This window comes from Marmota monax, unplaced genomic scaffold (assembly GCF_021218885.2).
Source record: "Marmota monax isolate L192 unplaced genomic scaffold, Marmota_monax_Labrador192_F-V1.1 WCK01_AAM20220418_F8-fsc00022, whole genome shotgun sequence".
Taxonomy (NCBI): Eukaryota; Metazoa; Chordata; class Mammalia; order Rodentia; family Sciuridae; genus Marmota; species Marmota monax.
The window spans coordinates 4,504,612-4,527,373 of NW_026695215.1; the positions used below are offsets into that span (position 1 = coordinate 4,504,612).

A 22,762-nucleotide genomic window follows, 5' to 3' on the forward strand; every position below is an offset into this window, starting at 1 on the left:
GTGGGTCAAATCCAGCGTGTATCCTAGATTTGGGGGTGTCCATATAAGGGTGGTTTTTATGTTATTAATGGGCTTTAATAAAACCCAGGAACCCTATATGTCCCTCAAGTCTTCATACTTTAATTCAGTGTCTTGTCCTTTCTAGAAACTATTTTTATGCTCGACTTTTTTTGAGGAAGAGGGATTTTGGCAGTTCAGAGTTTGGACTTGCTTACTTAAAAATTGTTATATAATCACTGATATCCTTGGAAATCAGTAAAAGAAAAAAATGCCTTTGTCAATAAAGCTCTTTTTTATTATATATATGTGTAGTTTTAGTTGTAGACAGACATGGTAGCTTTATTTTATTTATTTATGTGGTGCTGAGGACCCCATGTGCTAGGCAGGTGCTCTACACTAGGCCCCAGTCCCAGCCCAATAAAGCTCTTTTTGTTTGAGTTGCCAAACCTAATTGATAAGTTTAGAAATGATTTGTCATGGATGAACTGAGTCGAGTAATCTGCCTGCACTCACTCGAAGAACTCATACTTTAGCAGAGGAGTGATCAGGAACAGTTGTCCTCTTCATGTAAAAGCTGTACAGTGGAGGGTGGGCTCAGTGTTTTTATTCATTTAACAGATTTGACTACCTATTTTGTGTCAGGCACATTCTAGGTGTCAAGGATCAGGAATGAACAAAATGGGCAGAAACCTGGGGAGTGGGGAGGGTAGACAACACAGTGCAGAATAGGTGAGCTGTTAGATAGTGTGAACATCAAAAACAGGTGGGGGGGTGTTGCAGAAGGTGATTAGGAATGGTACTGTTTTTTTTTAATGGGGGTGGGGGGATTGAATGCAAGGACACTCAACCACTGAGCCACATCCCCAGCCCTATTTTTTGTATTTTATTTAGAGACAGGGTTTCACTGAGTTGCTTAGTGCCTCACTTTTGCTGAAGCACTAAGAAATTGAGATCCTCCTGCCTCAGCCTCCTAAGTAGCTGGGATTCCAAGCATGTGCCACCACCCCTGGCTTGCACATGACTGTTTTATCTAGGATGTTCAGAGAAGGTATTCTTATAAGACAGAATGGACCTGAAGAAGATGAAGTGACCACTCTTGATATCTGATGAAGGAAGAAATAGTAGTTGAGAGGCCCTGGGATGGGACCACATTTAACACAATATAGAGCAGCCAGGTGAGGTTGTACACACCTGTAATCCCAGCAGCTCAGGAGGCTGAGGTAGGAGGATCACAAGTTCAAAGCCAGCTTCAGCAAAAGCGAGGTGCCAAGCAACTCAGTGAGACCCTGTCTCTAAATAAAATACAAAATAGGGCTGGGGATGAGGCTCAGTGGTCAAGTGACCCTGAGTTCAATCTCTGGTACCCCCTGACTCCCCCTGCAAGGAGGAAAAAAAAAAAGGAAGACAACATAGAGCACAGTAACGTGGAGGAAGTGGTTCAAGGTAGAGATTAGGTAATTGTGGTCCACTGCACAGGACTTTTGACCCATTGTAGTCTTCCACTCTTTTTAGTTAGGTGAGGCTTTGAACAAAGGAAAGACTTGATCTAATTTCAAGGTGACAGTACAATGAGGGGACAGTACAATGAGGGGAAGAGTGGGGGAAGGACTGACACTGGAATGGCATCCAAGAGAAACACTTAAAGTGTTCTGAAATGCTAATTGTGAGATTCCATTTATATAAGAAATTGGCCATTGCACATTTATGTGAAAGCCATATGGGACGAAGAACCAAAATTAAGTTATTGCATTAACTGCATGACAATTAAATTATTGGTGGAGGGGCTGGGGTTGTGGCTTAGTGGTAGAGCGCTCACCTAGTGTGTGTGAGGCCTTGGATTCGATCCTCAGCACCTCATAAAAATAGATGGTTGAAGGAAAAGTATTGTATCCAACTACAACTAAAAAACATTAAAAAAATAAAGTATTGGTGGAGAAGTGACAGTACTGTGAAACTCAGTGTACTCTTGAAGACTCATTGCAATGTACTATAGCTTATTCATTGTTATATTAAAGAAAAGAAACCTTAAAGATTGTGGCAATGTCATTTTGTTTTGTGTTTTGTCTTTCCATGTAACTATAAAGGTCCAGTAAAGTACATTAGTTTAAACATTTTTAGAGAGATTTTTGAGGATGAATTATGGGTATTGGTTGAGTCTTTGCAACCTGAAAAAAAAATTGTGATTATTTTTTCTATAAAGGTATAGCAAATGAGTCTAAAAAATTATACGGAGCACAGTTTCATCCTGAAGTTGGCCTTACAGAAAATGGGAAAGTAATATTGAAGAATTTCCTTTATGATATTGCTGGGTGCAGTGGGACCTTCACTGTGCAGAACAGAGAACGTGAATGCATTCGGGAGATCAAAGAGCAAGTTGGCACATCAAAAGTCTTGGTAAGCAGTTATCATCTGACAACGCTACATGGTTATGTGGGTGATGTTGGAATCCATAGCTGGATTTCTTAACAGCCTTGGGTGTTGACTGGGTGAGTCGGGTGTGCTGCATTGCTCATCAGCACTTGTTTGTTAATATCTTTAATACAAACTGTGCTTCTAGGGAGGATCTGGGGAAGGGATGGTGTTTATTTCCTTTCTGTTTATTTTGCTCAGTTTGATTTTTTCCCCCTTTATTTTCCTTTGTAGGTTTTACTCAGTGGTGGTGTAGACTCAACGGTTTGTACAGCTTTGCTGAATCGTGCGTTGAACCAAGATCAAGTCATTGCTGTGCACATTGATAATGGCTTCATGAGGAAACGAGAAAGCCAGTCTGTGGAGGAAGCCCTCAAAAAGCTTGGGATTCAGGTCAAAGGTATTAGTGGGCCAAAGAAAAGTGAATTTACCTGTCGGGATTTGTTTAATGGGACCAAGCTTTGTGGCTTAACGGAGCACATTGCCTTAACCAGTTGTAGTTTTCCCATAAGCTCGAAGTTGAAAATGTTTCGTATTTCTATTTTATAATTACCTCTGGTTCAAGAGTGTTCCCTGTATAAATTTTCAGAAGTGATGATTTCTACTAGTTATGCTAAATGGGTAAGTTAACCATTTTGTAGCTGTCATTCTGTTCTCTAGTCATGCTCCCTCTTAAATTATATTTCCCCAAATGATTTTGTATTGTTATTCTTGCATGAGAATGCCCAAGCCCTCTTACAACAGGTACAAATACACAGATTATTTTGCAAACAGGAAGGCTTGTACAGAGAAGAAGGATTTAGGTCTGTAGTCATCCGGGCACTGTGGTATGCACCTGTAGTGTGAGCTACTTAGGAGGCTGAGGTAGGAGGATCACTTGATCCCAGGAGTTTGGATCCAGCTTGGGCAAACATAGGAAGACCTCATTTAAAAAGAAAAAAAAAGGGCCGGGGTTGTGGCTCAGTGGTAAGTGCTTGCCTAGCATGCGTGAAGACTGGGTTCGATCCCCAGCACCACATACAAATAAACAAATAAAATAAAGGTATTGTGTCCATCTACAACTAAAAAGATATTTAAAAAAAATCCACAATCTCTCATACTTTTAAAGGGCAATCGTAACCACCAGCAGACTTCTAGTCCTTAGTGATATTGACATTTGTGGATATCATTTATACTCAAAGGTATTATTGATGGTTACAGTGAAATGAGTTCAGTAGTTTAATAATACAAATTGTAAATATTGTTTAATTAATTAGAATTGAAGGCAAAAGGTTGAGTGTAAAATGAAGACTTGTAGGTAAGTATGAAGTAGACACAGTCTACTTAATAATTTTTTCTTTTAAAAACTCTTCAAAAAAGGTTTTTCATAATTCTATCTTTTCGAAATTCACTAAAATAGCAGTGCACACATAAAGCAAGTACAAGTGTTGCAAGATAAGGAACAGGTATAGCAGACAGAGGATTTGTTGGACTGTAGAAAACAGGCCTTGCTGGATTTCCTCAGCTAAGTGAAAGGAGTTAAGCTTGAGAGGCCCCGACTAGTCAGCCCTCTTGCAAAATCCTGGGGAGGACCCCAGCAGCATCTTCACAGGACCATGTTTTTGCGAAATTGGCAAATATTTTAGTAATTTGTATTTGGTTGACTTTATTATCTCTGTCCATTCAAATTTATTCTCTGGTGGGTGGTACAGGCATGGCTGGCTATAGGCCTTTTGGGATCAGGCTAAGAAAACATTGAGCTGGAGATATATTTAGTTTGGATTTAGTGGTATATATATGATTTCTAATTATTTCTGTGTGCATCCAAGCTCTTGTTAGTCTTTCTAGTGTGACTTGTGATATTTAAGGTATCTTATTTATTATTCTCTTTCTTGAAGGGGGTCTTCAAATTGTAGAAGTTTTAATAACCCACACAAACCTGTCCTTGGTGGTCAGTGTAGTAGTATGAGGAATTCAGAGTCCTGGGGGAGGAGATGGGGGAAAGCCTACAACAAAAGCAAGCAGGTCAGTGCTATTGTGCCGCAGTCTGGCTGGGCAAAAATCCGCGAGCCACTCAAGCAGGAACTCCAGCACGCAGCCTTCTCCTGGGACACACCACACACCAACCGGAAAATCCCTCCTCTGGCACTTCCCCAACCAATGGGAGCTCTCTAGGAATCCGCAAGAACTCCAAAGTAGCAGGCTGAGGCGGACAGCAGGGGTCTAATATACAATTGAATACACAGCTTAACATAACCATCATTATCTCAATGGCTTGCTGGCTTCACCTCTCAACCACTCGAGTTCTGGCAATGCATCATTCTGACTTGGCTATGGCTCTCAGCACTATTGACTTTGGGGAGAGCTCAGGAGTTGGAAGCCTTGGGCTCCTTTGGGACACAGGTCTCTGGATGAGCCTAAGTAGTAGTTCGTTGAAAATATGAGAAGTACATCATTTTCCTGAATATAGGAACAAAGTGTTGCTTTCCTTCCCTGTTGGAAGACTGAATTTTTTTCTCTGGCTTGGTGTACTGGGTGTAGTACTGTGAAGAGGTTTAAGTAAAAATATGTATGCTGAAGACTGATTGCCTCCTGGCACATCCTCTGTCCCACAGCTGGAATGCTGGTAAACAGGAGTTTGGAGGTGTTTTTGCTTGGGTAAGGGACCAAGGAAAGGGAAAGACCCACAGATTCATTGGTGAGGCCTGTGTGGCCTGCTTCTGTTTTTACTCCTGCTATGGAGCTGTGCCCTCCCCCTTTATTCTCTTCTTTCTGGTACTAGGGATTGAACCCAGGGGTGCTTTACCACTGAGGTATATCCCCAGCCCTTTTTATTTTTTTATTTAGAGACAGGGTCTTGCTAAGTTGCCTCATCTGGCCTCCCAACTGGTAACCCTCCTGCCTCAGCTTCCTGAGCTGCTGGAATTACAAGTGGTCACTACTGTGCCTGGCTGGCTTGATAGTTCTTTTTTAAAATATTTTTGTAGTTGTAGATGGGCACAATACCTTTATTTATTTTTATATGGTGCTGAGGATTGAACCTAGGGCCTCACACATTCAAGGCACACGCTGTGCCATTGAGCCACAACTCCAGCCCCGGCTTGAAAGTTCTTGAACAAATAGGCAAGTTTAGGGGAGATCAGAGGAGCCACCTAGGTTTTCTGTTGTTTAACTTGTTACTTATAATTTTTAGTCTCTTGGTTAAAACACTTATCTCCCCTCCCTCAGTGATTAATGCTGCTCATTCCTTCTACAATGGAACAACTACTTTACCAATATCAGATGAAGACAGGACCCCTCGAAAAAGAATTAGCAAAACATTAAATATGACTACAAGTCCTGAGGAGAAAAGAAAAATCATTGGTGACACTTTTGTTAAGGTACCTTTCTTTTTTGTGTCCCTGGGCTATTTTTTATGTGGATCTTGGTATTCTAGTTTTTTGGTGTTTTGTTTTTTTGTCATTGTGTCGGATTAAAAAATTGCTAATTTTAGATGTCTATTTCTGTGGCTGAGACTTTTACATATTGTTTTTACAAATTATTAGAAACTGATGTTTAAAAACATGTATGTTGCCAGGTTATTGTTTAAAATTTAAAAATAGATGTTTTCAGGTGATACTGGATTTTAATTTATTGGGTATCTCTAGCTAGATTTCAAGCTCCTGAAGTTCACCTACTTTTTGAATGATGAAGCATATGTTCTTAAACGCTGGTGAATTTAATATCCTGGTTGGTATGGCAAAAGACTGAATCATTCAGCTTAAGTATAAAATGTTGCTGTCTTTTTAAGAAGATTCACCTGTAAGGCTGTTTCACTCTTGTTGGTTATAGATTGCCAATGAGGTAATTGGAGAGATGAATCTGAAGCCAGAGGAGGTTTTCCTTGCCCAAGGTACTTTACGACCTGATCTAATTGAAAGTGCATCCCTTGTTGCCAGTGGCAAAGCTGAGCTCATCAAAACCCATCACAATGACACAGAGCTCATCAGAAAGTTGAGAGAAGAGGTAAGGTTGAGAGGATTCTTGACTTACAGTGATGCCGACGATACCTTCTCTGCCTCTTCCCCGTCCTTCTTCCCTCCTAGTTCTCACAGGGTTGTACAACAATCATCACCACAATCTGATTTTAGAACATTTTTGCCCCCCCCCCCCCCCCCCCAAGAAACCTCATACTCAGCAGTTGACCTGAATTCTGCCTGAACCATTCCCCTGCCCGCTCTTGCCTGCTCTAGACAACCACAAATTTATTTTCTGTCTCTACAGTTTCGTCCTTTCTGGATGTTTTGTCTAATCAGATCATACAATATGCAATCTTCTGTGGTTGGCTTCTTTCACTTACATTATATTTTCAAGGTTTATTTTCATTATTTTTATTTTGAGAGCTTTATTTTCATTGCTAATATTCCATCATGCAGAATTGCATTTATTCATTCATCAGCTGGTGGACCTTTGCGTCATTTCCACCTTTTAGTGTTAAAGTGATGCTGTGTATAGATTTTGGTGAATGTATATTTTCATTTCTTTTAGGGTGTGCCCAGGAGTAGAATTGCTAGGTCATGTGGTAACTCTGATGAACCGCCAGGCTGCTATCCAATGGCTGTTCCATTTTACCTTCTCCCTGGCAGTGTGTGAGGGTCCCAGTTTTTCCATATCCTCACCAAGATTTGTTCTTAACTGTCTTTTGTGTGTGTGTGATAAAAATACATAAAATCTACTATCTTAACCATTTTCAAGTATACAATTCAGTAGAGTTAAGTATATTCATATTGTTGTGAATCTGTGGAACTTCTTCATCCTGCAGAACTGGCATAATGTTCTTAAGGTTTATCCACGTGGGGCACAACAGCATCATCTTCCTCTTTGCATCTGGATAACACACCTTGTGTGCAGGTGCTACATTTTGTTTATCTATTCATTGGTGGTTATCTGGGTTACTCCATCTGTCAAATATTATCAGTTAATGTGCCATTTGAACACGTACATGTACATGCAGTTGTTTTGCATGTATACCCAGAATCGAGATTACTGGATCATGATAGTCATATTTTTAACTTTATTGAGGGACCTCCATACTATTTTCCATAGCAGTTACCCCATTTTTCAGTCAAACTAAAATTATGGAAGGTTCCCAGTTTCTCCACATAATCACCAACATTTGTTATTTTCTGTTCGTTTAGTGGTAGCCATGGGTGGTTGCTTTTGATTTTAGTTATCCCAGTGGGTGTGAATTGGTACCTAATTGTGATTTTGATTTGCTTATCTCCAGTTGCTGATGATGTTAAATACTTTTTCATGGGTATATTGGTCATTTATGTATCCTGAAGAAATGTCTGTTCATTTTTAATTGACCTTTTTAAAGTTATTGATTTGTAAGTGTTCCTTATATATATCCCAGTTATTAGTCTTTAAATTAGATATATACTCCCATTTTGTGAGTTGATGTTTCATCTTATCATTTGGAGAATTTTGGGTGGGGAGGCAGTAATGGGGATTGAATTTGGGCACTGAGCCACATCCCCAGCCCTAGTTTGTAATTTTTTTTAAACAGCTTGGTTATTACAATACATTGTCATCATTAGTAATTGAAGCAAGTTTTCTTTTACATTAGTTTAAAATAATAAAAATAAAAATATCTGCGTTATCTTTCAAAAAAGAAAGAAAAGCATTTAAATTGAGCCCACTGACTTGCTGTGACACAACTTGATTTGTATTTTTAAAATGCAATAAGGGCTTCTGCCAATCAGGTTTTCTTCATTAGAAAATCAGGCCATAAATAAATGCACACCTGGACCTGGGTCCTGTGCAAGTCCGTGTGGGTGGATCTGGGCCAGGCCTGGGCTCCTGTGGTAGTCTTGGGCCTGTGTTAAGGCTTGAACCTCCCACAGTTGTCTGCTGGTCGGAAGGGGCGGTCCTGTGTCAGAGGCTGGGCCCCGGTGGGTGTCTGCCCCACCGGTGGAGGGGATGGACCTAGGCCTGCTGTGAGCCTGAGTCCCGCGCAGGATGATGTGACCCCTATTTTGTATTTTATTTAGTGACAGGGTCTCACTGAGTTGCTTAGCGCCTCACTTTTGCTGAGGCTAGCTTTGAACTCAAGATCCTCCTGCCTCAGCCTCCGGAGCAGCTGGGATTATAGGTGTACACCACTGTGCCCAGCTTCATTTGGAGGATTTTAATATTGAAATATTGTGTGATATTTTCTATTTGCCTTGAGGGCAAGATGAGTGGTGGTAGGTGTGTGATTTTTATTTTAAATATTTTAAGTTTTAAATGTACTTTAGAGAAAAGTACATATACCACTGAAATATTCATCTGATTCCTTGTGTGCACATAGGAGGAAATACTTTAAGAAGTGAATGTTTTTGTTTGTTTTTGTGGTGCTAGGAATTGAACCCAGGTTCTTGCATATGCTAGGCAGGTGCTCTACCTTTGAACTACATCACCAGTTGAAAAGATGTGTTTTTAAAGACAATGCTTTAAGCTAAGGAAAATGCCAACAGGAATACTGTTTACTTATTTCCCATTGTTTTCTGTCTTATTTTGATTGCTAACTATGTTGACTGGCTTTTCCACCTTCCTTTAGGGAAAAGTAATAGAACCTCTGAAAGATTTTCATAAAGATGAAGTGAGAATTTTAGGCAGAGAACTTGGACTTCCAGAAGATTTAGTTTCCAGACATCCCTTTCCAGGTAAAAAACAGAATTGATTTTCTTTTATTTGTCTTTAGACCTTCATGATAAAGAAAAATCAATTTTGAATAATTTATCATTTTGAGGAGTTTTTAATATGAGGAAGAAAAGGATTGAGAACAAATTCTGTTGGATATCTACTAAATTTATTTTATTAAATGCTCATTTTCTACTATATTTGTATTTAGATATTATGTGATCCTTGGGAGTCCAGCATATTTTAATAACATTGCCACTCAATCCTTATGGTTGAGGTAGGATTTATATGTTCTTCATACGATGTATCCTGATGTGTTCTACAGAAGTGAAAATAAACTCTTTCCCAGGCTGGCAGCTAGGATGATAGGCATATGCCACTGTGGCTGGCTTGGTGCTCTTACATTATTATCCATGTCTGAATGGTTGGACTGCTTCATTCACCTGCAAAACTCTTTGCACAATGCTCTGTGTAACTAATTCATGAACAACAACAAAATTCTAGATAGTCATTTGACTGTCATCACAAAAAAACACTAGATTTATTTGTTAGGACTGAGAGTCTTAACCTATTTTGAGCTTTGGCAAGTCTTGAAATCTCAAGTTTTTGCTTTCTGTAGTCGTGTAGGTGGTAAGTTGGGAGAATGGTCTAATTAAAAACATAGTAATAGCTACTATTTCATGAGTACTTTTGATGTACTGTGCACTCTGCTAAATACTTCAAACATTCTTATTTGATCCTCACAATAGAAAATAGTATTACCTTGTTTTCCAGATGAGGACAGTAGGGATGAGTCTAATTTGCCCTAAGTTACACAAAATAGAAGGTTTAGTGTCAGGGTTATATCCTCAATAGTCTTTACATCAAAGTTTCTGTTCTTAATCACTGAACTGCCTCCACAAACAGTAATTAAAGTGTCTAACCTATGTGGTGAATAGCACATTATCAAGCTTAGCAATTTCACATCTTTAGTCCACAACTTGTAGGCTGGTGAAAGATGGTTGGTTAATGTTAGTGGAGGGTAGTCAATTAGTCCTTTGTCCTTGGTTGTCATTTCATGTAGGCTCATTTGATTTTCTCAAAATCTACTTTATATTTTGTGTTTTCTGTCCTATAAAATTTCTCTGGCAAAAGGATTTTGCTGCTTTAAAAACAACTTAAAATAAGCTGAGGAATGAGAGTAAGGATGATTGATAGTTAATTGCTATGGTTTCACCTACAACCAGACACCTTAAGTCATATTTTTTTCTGTTGTAGAAAAGCAACAGAATCTAGTTTTTATGAGATCCATGTATACCTGTCTTTTTTTTTTTTTTTTTTTTTTAAATCACCTGTATTTGGTATTTAGTAAAATAGAAAAAAAGAAAGTATTTGGTAAACTAGAAATACTAGTGGTTCACAACTCTCTGAATTCAACACTGTCATTATTTATTTTAAAGAGCATACTATTTTTCTTTAGTAGTTGAATTTGGATAATGAATATCATGTGGTTCTTTACACTGTTCTCTTTAATTTTGTGTATGTTAGAGAATTCCTTTATTAAAAATTTTTGTGATTTGAAATTTATTTTCTGGAACTGGGTATTGAACCCAGGACCTTACAAATGCTAAGCATGGGCTCTTTTACTGAGCTATACGCCCAATCCTGAAATTAAATTCTTTAAAAACTTTACTTGGGCCAGGGATATAGCTCAGTGGCAGAGCACTTGCCTATCATGTATGAACATCTGTTTTTGATCCCCAACACTGAAAAACAAAACAAAAATTTATGATTTTCATTTTTTTGTCATATTTTATTTTATTTATTTATTTTTATGTGGTGCTGAGAATCAAACCCAGCGCCTCACATGTGCTAGGTGAGCACTTTACCACTGAACCACAACCCCAGCTCCCTTATGATTTTCATTTTATAAGAATTTTATATTTTTGGAATAATGGCATTTTAATTTTAATTTTTTTGGTGTTTTTATATTAAATGTAAAAATTTATATTAAATACTATTGTTATTTCCTAGGTCCTGGCCTGGCAATCAGAGTGATATGTGCTGAAGAACCTTATATTTGTAAGGACTTTCCTGAAACCAACAATATTTTAAAAATAGTAGCTGATTTTTCTGCAAGTGTTAAGAAGGTAATAATTTGACATATCTATATGGTAAGGAAATGAATGTCATACTCTTGTATTTACAAGTGGAGTTTCATTATTTGAAAATTGAGAGCAAAAGGATATAAAATCAACATACATAATCAATAGTTTCCTTATACACCAATAACAAATCTGTTGAGAAAAAAAGCAGGAAAACAGTCCCATTCACTGCCGCAGTCCGGCTGCAGCAAAATAACCGGGGGGGTGACGAACAACTTGTGTAGATTGATACAGCAGGAATGGGAGCCGTTTATTGTAGGACAGGAGCAGTATTTATACATTCCACACAGCTTATCTAATTAGCATAAACTAGATACATCAGTCAACCAATAAGGAATCTCTACACTTAATGGCTCGCTGGTGTTACTTCACAAACCACTCCCTCTGGCATTTTGCCAGGCACCATCCAGACTTGTTTACAGACTCTAACATTTCTCTGGCAAAATGCCAGGAGCCATCCTGACTTGTTTACAGACTCTAACAATTCACAATAGCCTCAAAAACCCCCCAAAGTTAGGAATTTAAAAAACAAAACACAACACAACACCAAAGAGGTGAAAGATCTCTAGAATGAAAACTGTTAAAAGACTGAAATTAAAGAAGACACTGGAAAATGACGAAGAGACTTCCCATGTCATGGATAAGTAGAATTAATGCTGCTGAAATGGCCATGTTACCAAAAGCTATATACAGTGCAATTACTATCAAAATACTAAGGGCAGTCTTCACAAAACTGGGAAAAATAGTCCTGAAATTTATTTGGAAGAATAAAAGATGCAAGGATAGCCACAGTCATTCTAAGCCAAAAAAACAATGCTGGAGGCATCACAATTCCCAACTTCAAATTACACTGCAGAGCAATAGTAACAAAAACTGCATGCTACTGACATAAAAACAGACATGTAGACCAATGGTACAGAATAGAAGACACACAGGAATCCATACATCTGTTCATCTGATCCTTGACAAAGGTGCCAAGAACATACATTGGATAAAACACAGCCTTTATAACAGAGGTTACTGGGGAAATTGGATATCCATGTGTAGAAGAATAAGACTAAATTCCTATTTAACCCTGCACAAACGTCAACTCAAAATATATCAAAGACCTAGAAATTAGACAAGAAACTTTGCAAACTCTGGAAGAAAATGTAGAGTCAACATTTCAAAGTATGGTTGCAGGTAATGACTTCCATAATAGGACTTGGGCTAAGGAAATAATACCAGGAATTAGTGAGTCTGATGGCATTAAATTAGGAAGCTTATGCACAGCAAAAGAAACAAGAATGTGGGGCTGGGGTTGTGGCTTGGTGGTTGAGCACTTGCTTAGAACATGTGAGGCACTGGGTTTGATCCTCAGCACCACATTAAATGAATAAAATAAAGGAATTGTGTTCATCTATAACTAAAAAAAAAAGAACGTGAAGAGAGAACATAACCAAGTGGGAGAAAACTTTGCTAGCTACTCTTCTGGCAGAGTATTAATAATAATATTTAGAATATACAAAGAATTAAAAAAACTTAATACTAAAAAACAAATCAGTCAATAAGTAGGCAAATGAAATAATTAAACATTTTTCAACAGAAGAAATAGAAGTGACCAACTTACATGAGAGTCAAAGAAATTCGAATCAAAGCTACAGCCAGAGCCGGGTGTAGGGGCATATGCCTGGAATCCCAGTAGCTCAGGAGGTTGAGACAGAAGAATGGCAAATTCAAAGTCAACCTCAGCAACTTAGTGAGACTCTGTCTCAAAATAAAAAAGAAAAATGTGCTGGGTATGTTGCTTAGTAGTTAAGCATCCCTGGGTTCAATCTCTAGTAAAAGAAAACAAAACAAAACTACACTGAGATTTGATCTCACTCCAGTTAGAATGGCAGCCATCAAGAATACAAAAAAACAGCTAGATATGGTAGCACGAGAGGATTGTGTGTCCCACGCCAGCCTCAGCTACTTAGCAAGACCTTATCTCAAAATGAAAAGGTCTAAGGATGAAGCTCTGTGGTAATATGATACCCTCAGGTTTATTCCTGTCCCGTCCATACCCAATACAATGATAAGTGCTGGAGAGCATGTGGAGAAAAGGAACATTTTACACTGTCGGGTGAGTCTGTAAATTCGTACAACCACAGTGGTTATCAGTATGGAAGTTCCTCTAAAGCCTAGTCATGGAATAGCCTTGTGACCCAGCTTCCCACTTCTCCGTATTTATCTAAAACAATCCAAGTCATCACACTAAGGAATGTACACATTCCATGTTTATAGCAGCACAATTCCCAGTAGCCAGACTGTGGAACCAGCCTAGGTGTTTGTCACTGGGTGAATAGCTAAAGAAATTGTGTGTACACACATGGTTTTATTTAGCCATTCAAGAATGATATGGCATTTGCAGGAAAGTGGATGGAACTAGAGAGCATTATGTTAAGCAAAATGTGCCATCCTCAGAAAATTAAGGGTGGTATGCTTTCTGTCCTGTGTGGAAGCTGGAAAGGAAGGAAGGTCATGGAGCAGGAGCAGGGTGGGTTCTCATGAAACAGAAGGAAGAACAGCACAGAGGGAAAGGTCATTAGGGGAGCAAAAGGGGAATTACTGAGAACAGTCTTGACCAAATTATATTGTCATGTATGAATATATAAAGACGAATTCATTATGTCTATAATCATCATAAAAATGGGAAGAAAGAAAATTTAGAGTAATATAAGTCTTTGAAATGACTGAGAAAGTATTCTACAGAGACTTAGATGCAGATAAAATGATATTCTGAAACACTGAAGCATTTTAAAACATTCTTTCATGTGTATTGGAAAAAAGTAAGGAAAATACTTTGAGTCAGGAATGAATTGGAAGCATCAGTTCAAGCAGCCAGAGCTGTTTCCTTCTCTGAAGGCAGCCAGATCCCTTGTGATCTAGGGCTTTGGCTGAACGCTGCCATTTATGAATTGGCGTCTCAATGGGAGAACTGTTCCATGAAGGCTGGAAAATGAATCAGGTCTTCACACTGAGCAACACTTCAGCTCCAAATTGAGGGTGAGTGGAAGAGTCTCCTAGTCCTGCAATTTTAGGGTGTTAATTTATACCTCTGTTCTGAAAACTGCAAGATAAGAATTTTAATTTGAAGTGGACCTAGGTTGATAGTAATTTGAATTCTCCTTGAAATGATCTTCAGCTAGTCGCTGAAAAATCCCCATAGACAGAGATCCATACTTATGAGCTTATCAAAAAACTACCAAATACATATAGAAGTAAGGCATCATGAATAGGAGCAGAAATACTAGCAGAATAAATGATACCAAATTAGCAAACAGTGTATAAAATGAATAGAAATAGAAGAACCCATTGCTGATAAAAAGAGGGAATAAGAGGTTGGCTACTAAATATGGGCAGATTAAAAAGAAAAAACAAAAACCCAAGTTCCAGGAGTGAAAATAATAACTGGGATTATAACAGAATTCATGAATTCAAAGATTGATATTAGGAAGTTGCCCCAAAGTAGGATTAGTCCTCAAAAAGAAATATGGGTAGGAGAGAAGGAGATAGTAGCAAGAATTAATTAATTTTTCCAAGCTGATGGAAGGCAGCGTCTCAGATTCAGCATCATAACATATCTCAAGCAGAGGTGACACCCAGGAGGCGTGTCCTAGTGAAGTTATAGCTGCCAGGGAAGAAGCTGCAGAGAAGATGAGATGGTTACAAAGGCAAGACCCCTTTACTGAAAGCCAGAGTAACAGCAAGACTTATTAACTGATGTGCAGCTAAACTGCCTTGTAAGAAGAGAGCAAAGTAAAGTCATTTTCAGATAGTCAGAATTTGTTACCAATAGTCCCTTAGTTGAGGAATTAAAAGCAATGTTTTCAACCCTGGCTTTATATTAGAATCATCTGGGGAGAACTTTTGCCGTATTCTTTGGCCAATCTCCCTATGATTTCTTATTTAATTGGTTTGGGATGAGACCTGAACATCCCATGTAATTTGCCTCTGCAGTGGTGGTTGGGAACAACTGATTTAAAGTAACTGAGTACAGGAGAAGCAGAGGGATGGATCCCAGTAGAAAAGTCTTAGATATGCAAAGGATTGGTAAGCAGAGAAATTGGAAAATGGGAAAGTTGAAACAAACATGGACTGTGTAAAAATAAAAATCTCTCTCCTTTTTGTTGTTGACTTAAAAGTGTGTAACAATATTCAGAGCATCAAAAATACTTGAATTATTTGCCAGGACTGAGATGATTCTCTTGTTCAATATACTGTTAACACTTGAGACAAAGTACTAAAATAGAGGAATTAACCTCAATTCATTTTGTTCCATTGTCCCAGATGTAGAACACCTGTAGAAACGTAAATCAAGCAACAAATATGCTACTTATGTCAACTGTGAAGTAATATTTGAATATTTATTATGTTTGTAGAATTGAAAACTTGGGCCTCGGTGGGTTAAAGCTAACCAGTAAGGGCTGTGAACCTGGCTGGGTGTGAAGCTCAGGGTTTGATCTCCATTACCCACGCACACCAGCTGTGAATGGGAATCAGCCAAGAGGAATCCCCAGTTCAAAGGAGAGTGAAAAAACGGAAAATAGACATAAAAATGGGACAAATGTGAACTGCAGGATAGATGCTTGAATGAATGATTAATCTCTACTGAGTCATTTATGGGCAATAAATCTGAAAAGTATAGTGTTTATAAGATATTACTAATTTCTGGAGAGGAATGAAATTAAAAAGTAGAGAAAGACAAGCAAATAAAAGAATTGGACAGAACTATACTTCAAAAAAAATTTTGTTGCAAAAGTTATTAGGGATAAGGTATAAGTTGGACTTAGGTGTTTCACTTGCTGGTGACTTGAGGGGTGTAAATTCCGTCTGTGTTTCGTACCTGAGGCTTCCCTCCTTCATGGCCCAGCTCTCAGGAATGAGTTTCTGGTGTAGTGTGTGGCATGTGCAGGTCAGGAGACGCCCCGCATGGGCCCTGTTAGGAGCTGGTCAGTGTAGCTGCGTGAGGACAGATGCCTTATTGACGGAAGCCTGAATCCGTGTCTGCTCTTCTCAGCCTCATACACTGTTACAAAGAGTCAAGGCCTGCACGACCGAGGAGGATCAGGAGAAGCTGATGCAGATTACAAGCCTGCATTCCCTGAGTGCCTTCTTGCTGCCTATTAAAACTGTGGGTGTGCAGGTGAGTTGTGCGAGTTCCCTGACTGGCAGAACTTTTCTGCCATTTGCTGCTTACACTAATCCTGGAGTAGGAATTGCTTAGGAAAATGAAATGTGAAAGTATTACACCAGGTTTAGAAACCACTGTTCTACTCTAAACTGTGATGTGAACTTTTTAAGTAAATGTTTATAAGGTTTATAACTTTATTTTTAAGTAAATGTTTAAGGTTTTTTGGTCTACCATTTAAATTCTTAATCTACCTAATAAATGTGGGTAGATGTTGTCTTCTAGATTAAGCAAGCTGGCTCTCCATAATTGTGCAGGTATTTGGAATTAAATCCCAGTGGACCTCTGGCATATTTCAGTTAAATTCTTGAAATTACCATGGTGCTCTCTTTAAACTAGTGGAATTTAATATGGGATTTATTCACATCATTTCTTTTCTTTTCTTTTTTTCTTTTTTCTTTTTTTGATGGTGCTGGGGATTGAACCCAGGGCCTTGTGCATGCAAGGCAAGCACTTTTTTTAACCAACTGAGCTATATCCCCAGCCCCCAGATTTCTTCATATCTTTAAAGAACCATCTATAATGTACTTTTATTTGTAAATATGTTCTTAAAAAACAAAACCAAAAAATGCTGTTAGTGTCACCATACATAAAACATTTTCTGGCTTACTTTTTGGCTTTATAAAGCTACTAGAAATGATGGATTACATTTCTCTTTTCAGGGTGACTGTCGGTCCTACAGTTATGTTTGTGGAATCTCCAGTAAAGATGAACCTGACTGGGAATCGCTCATCTTCCTTGCCCGGCTCATTCCTCGGATGTGTCACAACATAAACAGGTATCTTCTGCAGGAGGTGGGGTTGGGGGATGCACGGGGATGTACATGGAAGGACAGTGTTTTAAGGTCTTCCTATTAGATGAAAGACCAAAAGGTTCAAATGTAGATAAAGAAAAGCTAGTGATTCTGTTTATATTTCAGTTATATGCTTTGGTTAGGGTTAAGTAGATATTGAGTATTATCTCGTTTTGATCATCTCAATGTACTCATCTATCTATTTATTTTTAATATTTTTCTTTAGTTGTAGTTGGACACAATACCTTTATTTATTTATTTTCTAAGTGGTGCTGAGGATCAAACTCAGCGCCTCGCATATGCTAGGCAAGCCCTCTACTGCTGAGCCCTAGCCCCAGCCCTTATTTATTGTTATTTAAAGTAGAAATAGGAAGGATTTTAATTTTAGTATAAAATATTAAAGGTAGTTTTAAAGCATGTTGTTTTAGTCAGCTTTGCATCACTGTGACCAAAACACCTGAAAAGAACAATGTAGAGGAGGAAAAGTTTATTTTGGCTCATGGTTTTAGAGGTTCAGTCCATGGTCAATGCCCTGGGCTCAAGGTGAGGCAGAACATCATGGTGGACAAGGGTGGTGGAAGAGAGCAGCTCAGGTTATGACACTAGGCAAGAGTTCTGCTCATGGACATAACTGCCAGCGGCACACCCTGCAGTGATCTGCCTGCTCCAGCTACCCCCCACCTGCTTACAGCTACTGCCCGGTCCATCCCTATCAGTGGGTTAACTGCTGAGTATCGAGGCTTGCACACCCAGTGAATGCTTCATCTCCAAACATTGTCACAGTGTCTCACACATGAGCTTCTGGGGGACACCTCATGTGTGGACCACAACATGGGTCTCCAGATTAGTGGTATGAACTCAGTTTCATGGTAACATGCTGTTTTCCAGGGAGATTGCAAAAAAGTTTGTTGGGTTCTAGAATTACATACCAGGTTGGAAAGTTAAAAGAAATAGGCTTGTGGCAGATATCATTAAATAGTAACATTGAAGTGTATGATTGGCAGTTTTTAGACCTTTTTTTCCTTTCATTTTACATCAATGTCTTACATTAGAAATACCAACAGATGGTTTATAGACTATTCCCGATACTCCTACAGTTTAAAATTGTCACTTGTTTAAAACTGGATTGTTAATTAAATGTTTTATTTCACAGTTGTTAGCACTTTGCAATTTTTTATGGGTATTAGGCAGTTAACAACCCAAAATAATCACTTGGGATTTCATTTTCAAGTTTGCTATAGAAATGAGAAAGCTCCCCATTAGCATTAACCTAGCTGAGTCTGCATAGTTATGAGGAGACATTGGAAAGTTGTTCAGGACATTATAATTTATATTCTGAAGCATGCTAATAGTCTCCATAAACTTTGTATGTCAGAACATTTTATTTTTTTGGAGGCGGGCTGGGGATTGAACTCGGGGGCACTTGACCAGTGAGCCATATCCTCAGCCCTATTTTGTATTCTTTTTAGATACAGGGTCTCACTGAGTCGCTTTGTGCCTCACTTTTGTTGAGGCTGGCTTTGAACTCTCGATCTGCCTGCCTCAGCCTACCAATTACAGGTGTGCGCCACTGCGCCTGGCAGTCTGAACATATTTCTAAGTGTCTTCTGATTGCTTTTAATAAGTAGCATGTTTTTTATTTATGTCTTGTGTTTTTTTGTTTGTTTGTTTGTTTGTTTTTAATCTACACATGACATTACAGTGATCTTGGCAATTCATATCATTAGGGTATAATTTCTCATTTTTCTAATTGTACAGATTGCAGAATCACACTGGTCATAGAGTCACCTATATACATATATCAATCATAATGTCTATTCTATTCTGCTGCCCCTCCTATCCCCCCTATTCCTCCCCTCCCCTCCCATCATTTCTCTCTATCCAATCTAATGTGACACACTTTTTTTTTTCTTTTTCTCATCACAACATCATATATGTATTCTGTATAACGATGAGGTTCTCCTTCCATCTTCCGTGCAGTTCCCCTTCTCCCTGTTTTTCCCACCCACCTCTCTTCCCTATTTAGTGGTAGTCTTCTTCTCATGCTTGTGTTCTTTGCTAAAGCACATTCACTTTTACTTAATAAGCTTTATCCTTTCAGGTGCTACTTCTCTTTTTTCCCTTATCTATTTCTTCCTTTCTCGACCTTTCTTCCCTCACCCCTCAGAAAAAGAAAAAAGGTCAGCAAGTTAACAACTAGATCTTAAAACATGAACCCAGCAAGCCCTTGAGTGGGCTTACATGTTTTGCCAAGTTCCTTTTTGGAAATTGCAATTTTAAAATATTTTTTTATTTTCATGATTTTTTTTCCTAATTTGGAAAGGGAACCTTTGCCCATGGAGGGACTTTTCCAGTTTTACTCATCTGCACAGTGTGGGTATCTATTTTCATGTCCGTTGTTGCAGCTTCTCCTGTAGGAAAGGAGAAGATGAAAAGTGCAGGTTTGAGGCTCTCAACCAGTTCCCTTCTCCTTTGTGATGGTTTACGGGCTTTAGGAGTGACGGTGTTTACATGAGGTATGGCTTACTTTCTAGGGACAAAACCTTCTACAGTGTGTTTGGAGGGAGTCAGTGAAGTAGTTGGGTAGCGGTAGTTTTCATGTTTTGTATATTTTGCTGCATGTGGATATTAAGCAAAGACATTATTAAACTTTTGTTTTCTTTGCTAATGGTAGATTGGCCTGAGGACCAGTGACAGTTACCTGCTGGCTGTGGTTGGCATAGGGAAAACTGGGTGCACTCAGATCTCTGTCTGATTCCCTCTTGTTTTTCTGGTAAAGATTGTGACTTGGCAAGGCACACTTCGGGCTGTTACAATTTTCTGGTCCCGATTTCTTCAAGTTATGCTCCAAACCCTTATTAACACTTGCAGCGTCTTCATGTCTTTCAAAGATATTTCCCTAAAGTGTTAGTAAGATACTCTTCTGGGAAAATTGTAGCAGGATACTAAGTACTATTTGAGTGACGTTTTTAATAGTGTGGAAATAAAAATCTAGGAGCACTTCTTCTCATTATGGGGTTAAAAAACGTGGGCTAACTAGGTTGAAGAAATTGTTCTTACCTTCGAGCTTTTCCAATGCATGTTAGCATGTTACAATTTCTGAAGTCTTACCATAAAGAACTTATGCCAAGTTTCTGTTCACGCGACTAAAAGGTTCAGGGGTCACTCCAGTTAAATTGGGCTAGTTGGGCTACGCAAAATAACCACACAAGAGACACAAATACCTTTTTCTTTGAGGTCACTGTGACGGCTCCTCTGACCTTAAGGGTCCATAGGGAGAGAGAGAGCGAGAGCCCCTTTTATTGAGGAGAAGCTATTCAAATGAGGCAAGGGGGTCAGGTTTCAGGGGGCTGAGTCTATCTTCATGATGTCCACTGTCAGCAGGTTGACTGACATCTGGGTAGGCCACACCCAGGGCACAGTAAGAGAAGGGGATACACACACAAGGCACTTCCATGGAAGATTCTATCTAAACAGGGCAAGGGGTTATATTATAACAGGTGAGCATAGCTTCACTCATGGGGCTGTAGCAAGAGACACCCATGCACGAGACATCGACCCTCAAACCCAAGAATGGTGGGGAAAGCTCTGCCACATTTCTGTGATTGAGCGCCTCAGCAACCAGTTGGGGGATGTGACTCAGTCACATGTGAGGTTGGTCTCCCACAAACCTATTTATTTGTTAACTATGTGTATTGATTTCCTGATGCTACCTGTAATAAATACCACAGACTGGGTGGGCTTAACCTAGCAGATATCTATCCTTTTATAGGCCAGAAGTCTGAAATAAGGGTGCTGGCTGGACCATGTTCTCTGTGTTGATTCCAGGGAAAGATCCGCTCTTGCCTCTTCCAAGCATCTATGGTGGTCCTGGACTTGGTGGTGTCCTGCTGGTCCTCAGCTTGTGGCAGCACAGTCCGGTGTCTTTTTCCATATTCCTGTGGCACGCTTTAATCTGTGTGTGTCTGTTTCCACACTGCTTGTTCTTGGGCGGGGCAGTGGCTCACTGGTAAAATGCTCTCCTACCATGGGGAAGGCCCTGAGTTTGATCCCTAGCATTGTAGCAAAACAACAACCCCCCTCCCCCGCCCCTAAACAACACAAAACCAAATTTCCCTGTTCTTATAGGACACTGGTCATTGGATTAGGGCCCACTGAAGTCTAATATGACTTCGTCTTGATGACACCTGCACACCTGTTTTTACCCACAGGTTCTGACTGGTCATGAATTTGGGGGGACATTCAAACCAGTACATTATGTGAAAAGGTTGTAGTGGTCACATAAACCTGTGCACACGGAGTGCTGGTATCCAGGCAGCACACTGGGAGGGAGGTGTATTTGAAGATCCACCCACAATCCTGCGCCTGTCCTGGTCCTGGCTGTTGGGAGCTGAAGCCAGTTGGAGGTCGTAGGCAAGTGGAAAAGTGGTGGACTTGTGCCTCCCTTCTCCTACTGAACTCTGATCGTGAACTTCCCCTTTCCTTCTAGAGTTGTCTACATCTTTGGCCCACCAGTTAAGGAACCTCCTACTGACGTGACACCCACTTTCTTAACGACAGGGGTGCTCAGCACTTTGCGTCAGGCTGACTTTGAGGCTCACAACATCCTCAGGGAGTCTGGTGAGTTGCTCCTTCTGCTGGCCTGGGGGTGCCCATGCTGACCTTGTCTGGGCGGAGTCACAGAACTAGGTTCTTTTCCCTGGTGTGTGGATTGGTTCTGCATATCTGTTTCCCTAGGATATTCTGGGAAAATCAGCCAGATGCCAGTGATTTTGACGCCCTTGCACTTCGATCGAGACCCACTTCAGAAGCAGCCTTCATGCCAGAGGTCTGTGGTCATTCGAACCTTCATCACAAGTGACTTCATGACTGGTGTGCCTGCGACACCTGGCAACGAGATCCCTGTGGAGGTATGCATGTTTCTTTCTAATGTGCATTTCAGGACCTCGTGATTCCATGATACAGTGACTTGAATAGGCTGTGCTGAAGTTGATGTTTTTGGGATTGGTTCTCTGTTTTTTGTTTTTTTTTCCTGTCTTCATTTATTTGACCCTTTAATATTTGGCAGCAGAAAAGGCCCTTAAATTTAATATGCCCTGCAGATGTCTGATTGCTATGTAGAAAGTCACAACTGTAATCTAATCCTGCCAGCCCCTGTACTTCTCCAAGTGCAGGAAACCCTGGGAGTGAAGAGGAGTTTGTAAGGATGAGGTTTGATGGTGCATGTCCAGGTGTGAACCGCCTAAGGCTCTGCCTGTCATGCTTCCAGTTCCAGTTTTGATCATTTTCTTTCACCCTCTGTCTTTCCACCACAGTGGGCCAAAGGAGCCCCTTACATAATAGCAACTGAAAATCAAACTCAGACTTTAATGTGAGGTCCTGGTTCTAGCTGAATAGCTGGCTTGTGGGGAATGTGGCTTAAATTTGCTGAATCTTTGGCCAGTCAAGTGACCAGGCCATCCTCTCTTCCTGTGCACTTTACAGTGACTGATGATAGTGCATCAGTGTCCCCTGCGTGGCTCAGAGTTGCATGTGTAAGCCACAGGTGACTTGTAGAGCCAT

At 39.7% G+C, this 22,762-nt stretch overlaps 1 protein-coding gene across 3 annotated transcripts in view; it reads left to right on the forward strand.

Moving 5' to 3' along the window:
- The window catches only part of Gmps (guanine monophosphate synthase), a 47,923-nt gene that overhangs the window by 19,497 nt on the left and 5,664 nt on the right, over nucleotides 1–22,762 (forward strand). For all 3 annotated transcript variants that reach the window (XR_009225615.1, XR_009225616.1, XM_046431660.2), the window contains exons 6-15: nucleotides 2,201–2,394; nucleotides 2,644–2,809; nucleotides 5,617–5,768; nucleotides 6,220–6,393; nucleotides 8,969–9,074; nucleotides 11,065–11,180; nucleotides 16,237–16,362; nucleotides 17,070–17,185; nucleotides 21,690–21,820; nucleotides 21,938–22,110. Coding sequence is in view for 1 of the 3 variants with exons in the window: in XM_046431660.2 (XP_046287616.1) it covers nucleotides 2,201–2,394; nucleotides 2,644–2,809; nucleotides 5,617–5,768; nucleotides 6,220–6,393; nucleotides 8,969–9,074; nucleotides 11,065–11,180; nucleotides 16,237–16,362; nucleotides 17,070–17,185; nucleotides 21,690–21,820; nucleotides 21,938–22,110 (1,454 nt within the window). In the remaining 2 variants the exon portion in view is untranslated. The remainder of the gene's footprint in view (nucleotides 1–2,200; nucleotides 2,395–2,643; nucleotides 2,810–5,616; nucleotides 5,769–6,219; nucleotides 6,394–8,968; nucleotides 9,075–11,064; nucleotides 11,181–16,236; nucleotides 16,363–17,069; nucleotides 17,186–21,689; nucleotides 21,821–21,937; nucleotides 22,111–22,762) is intronic.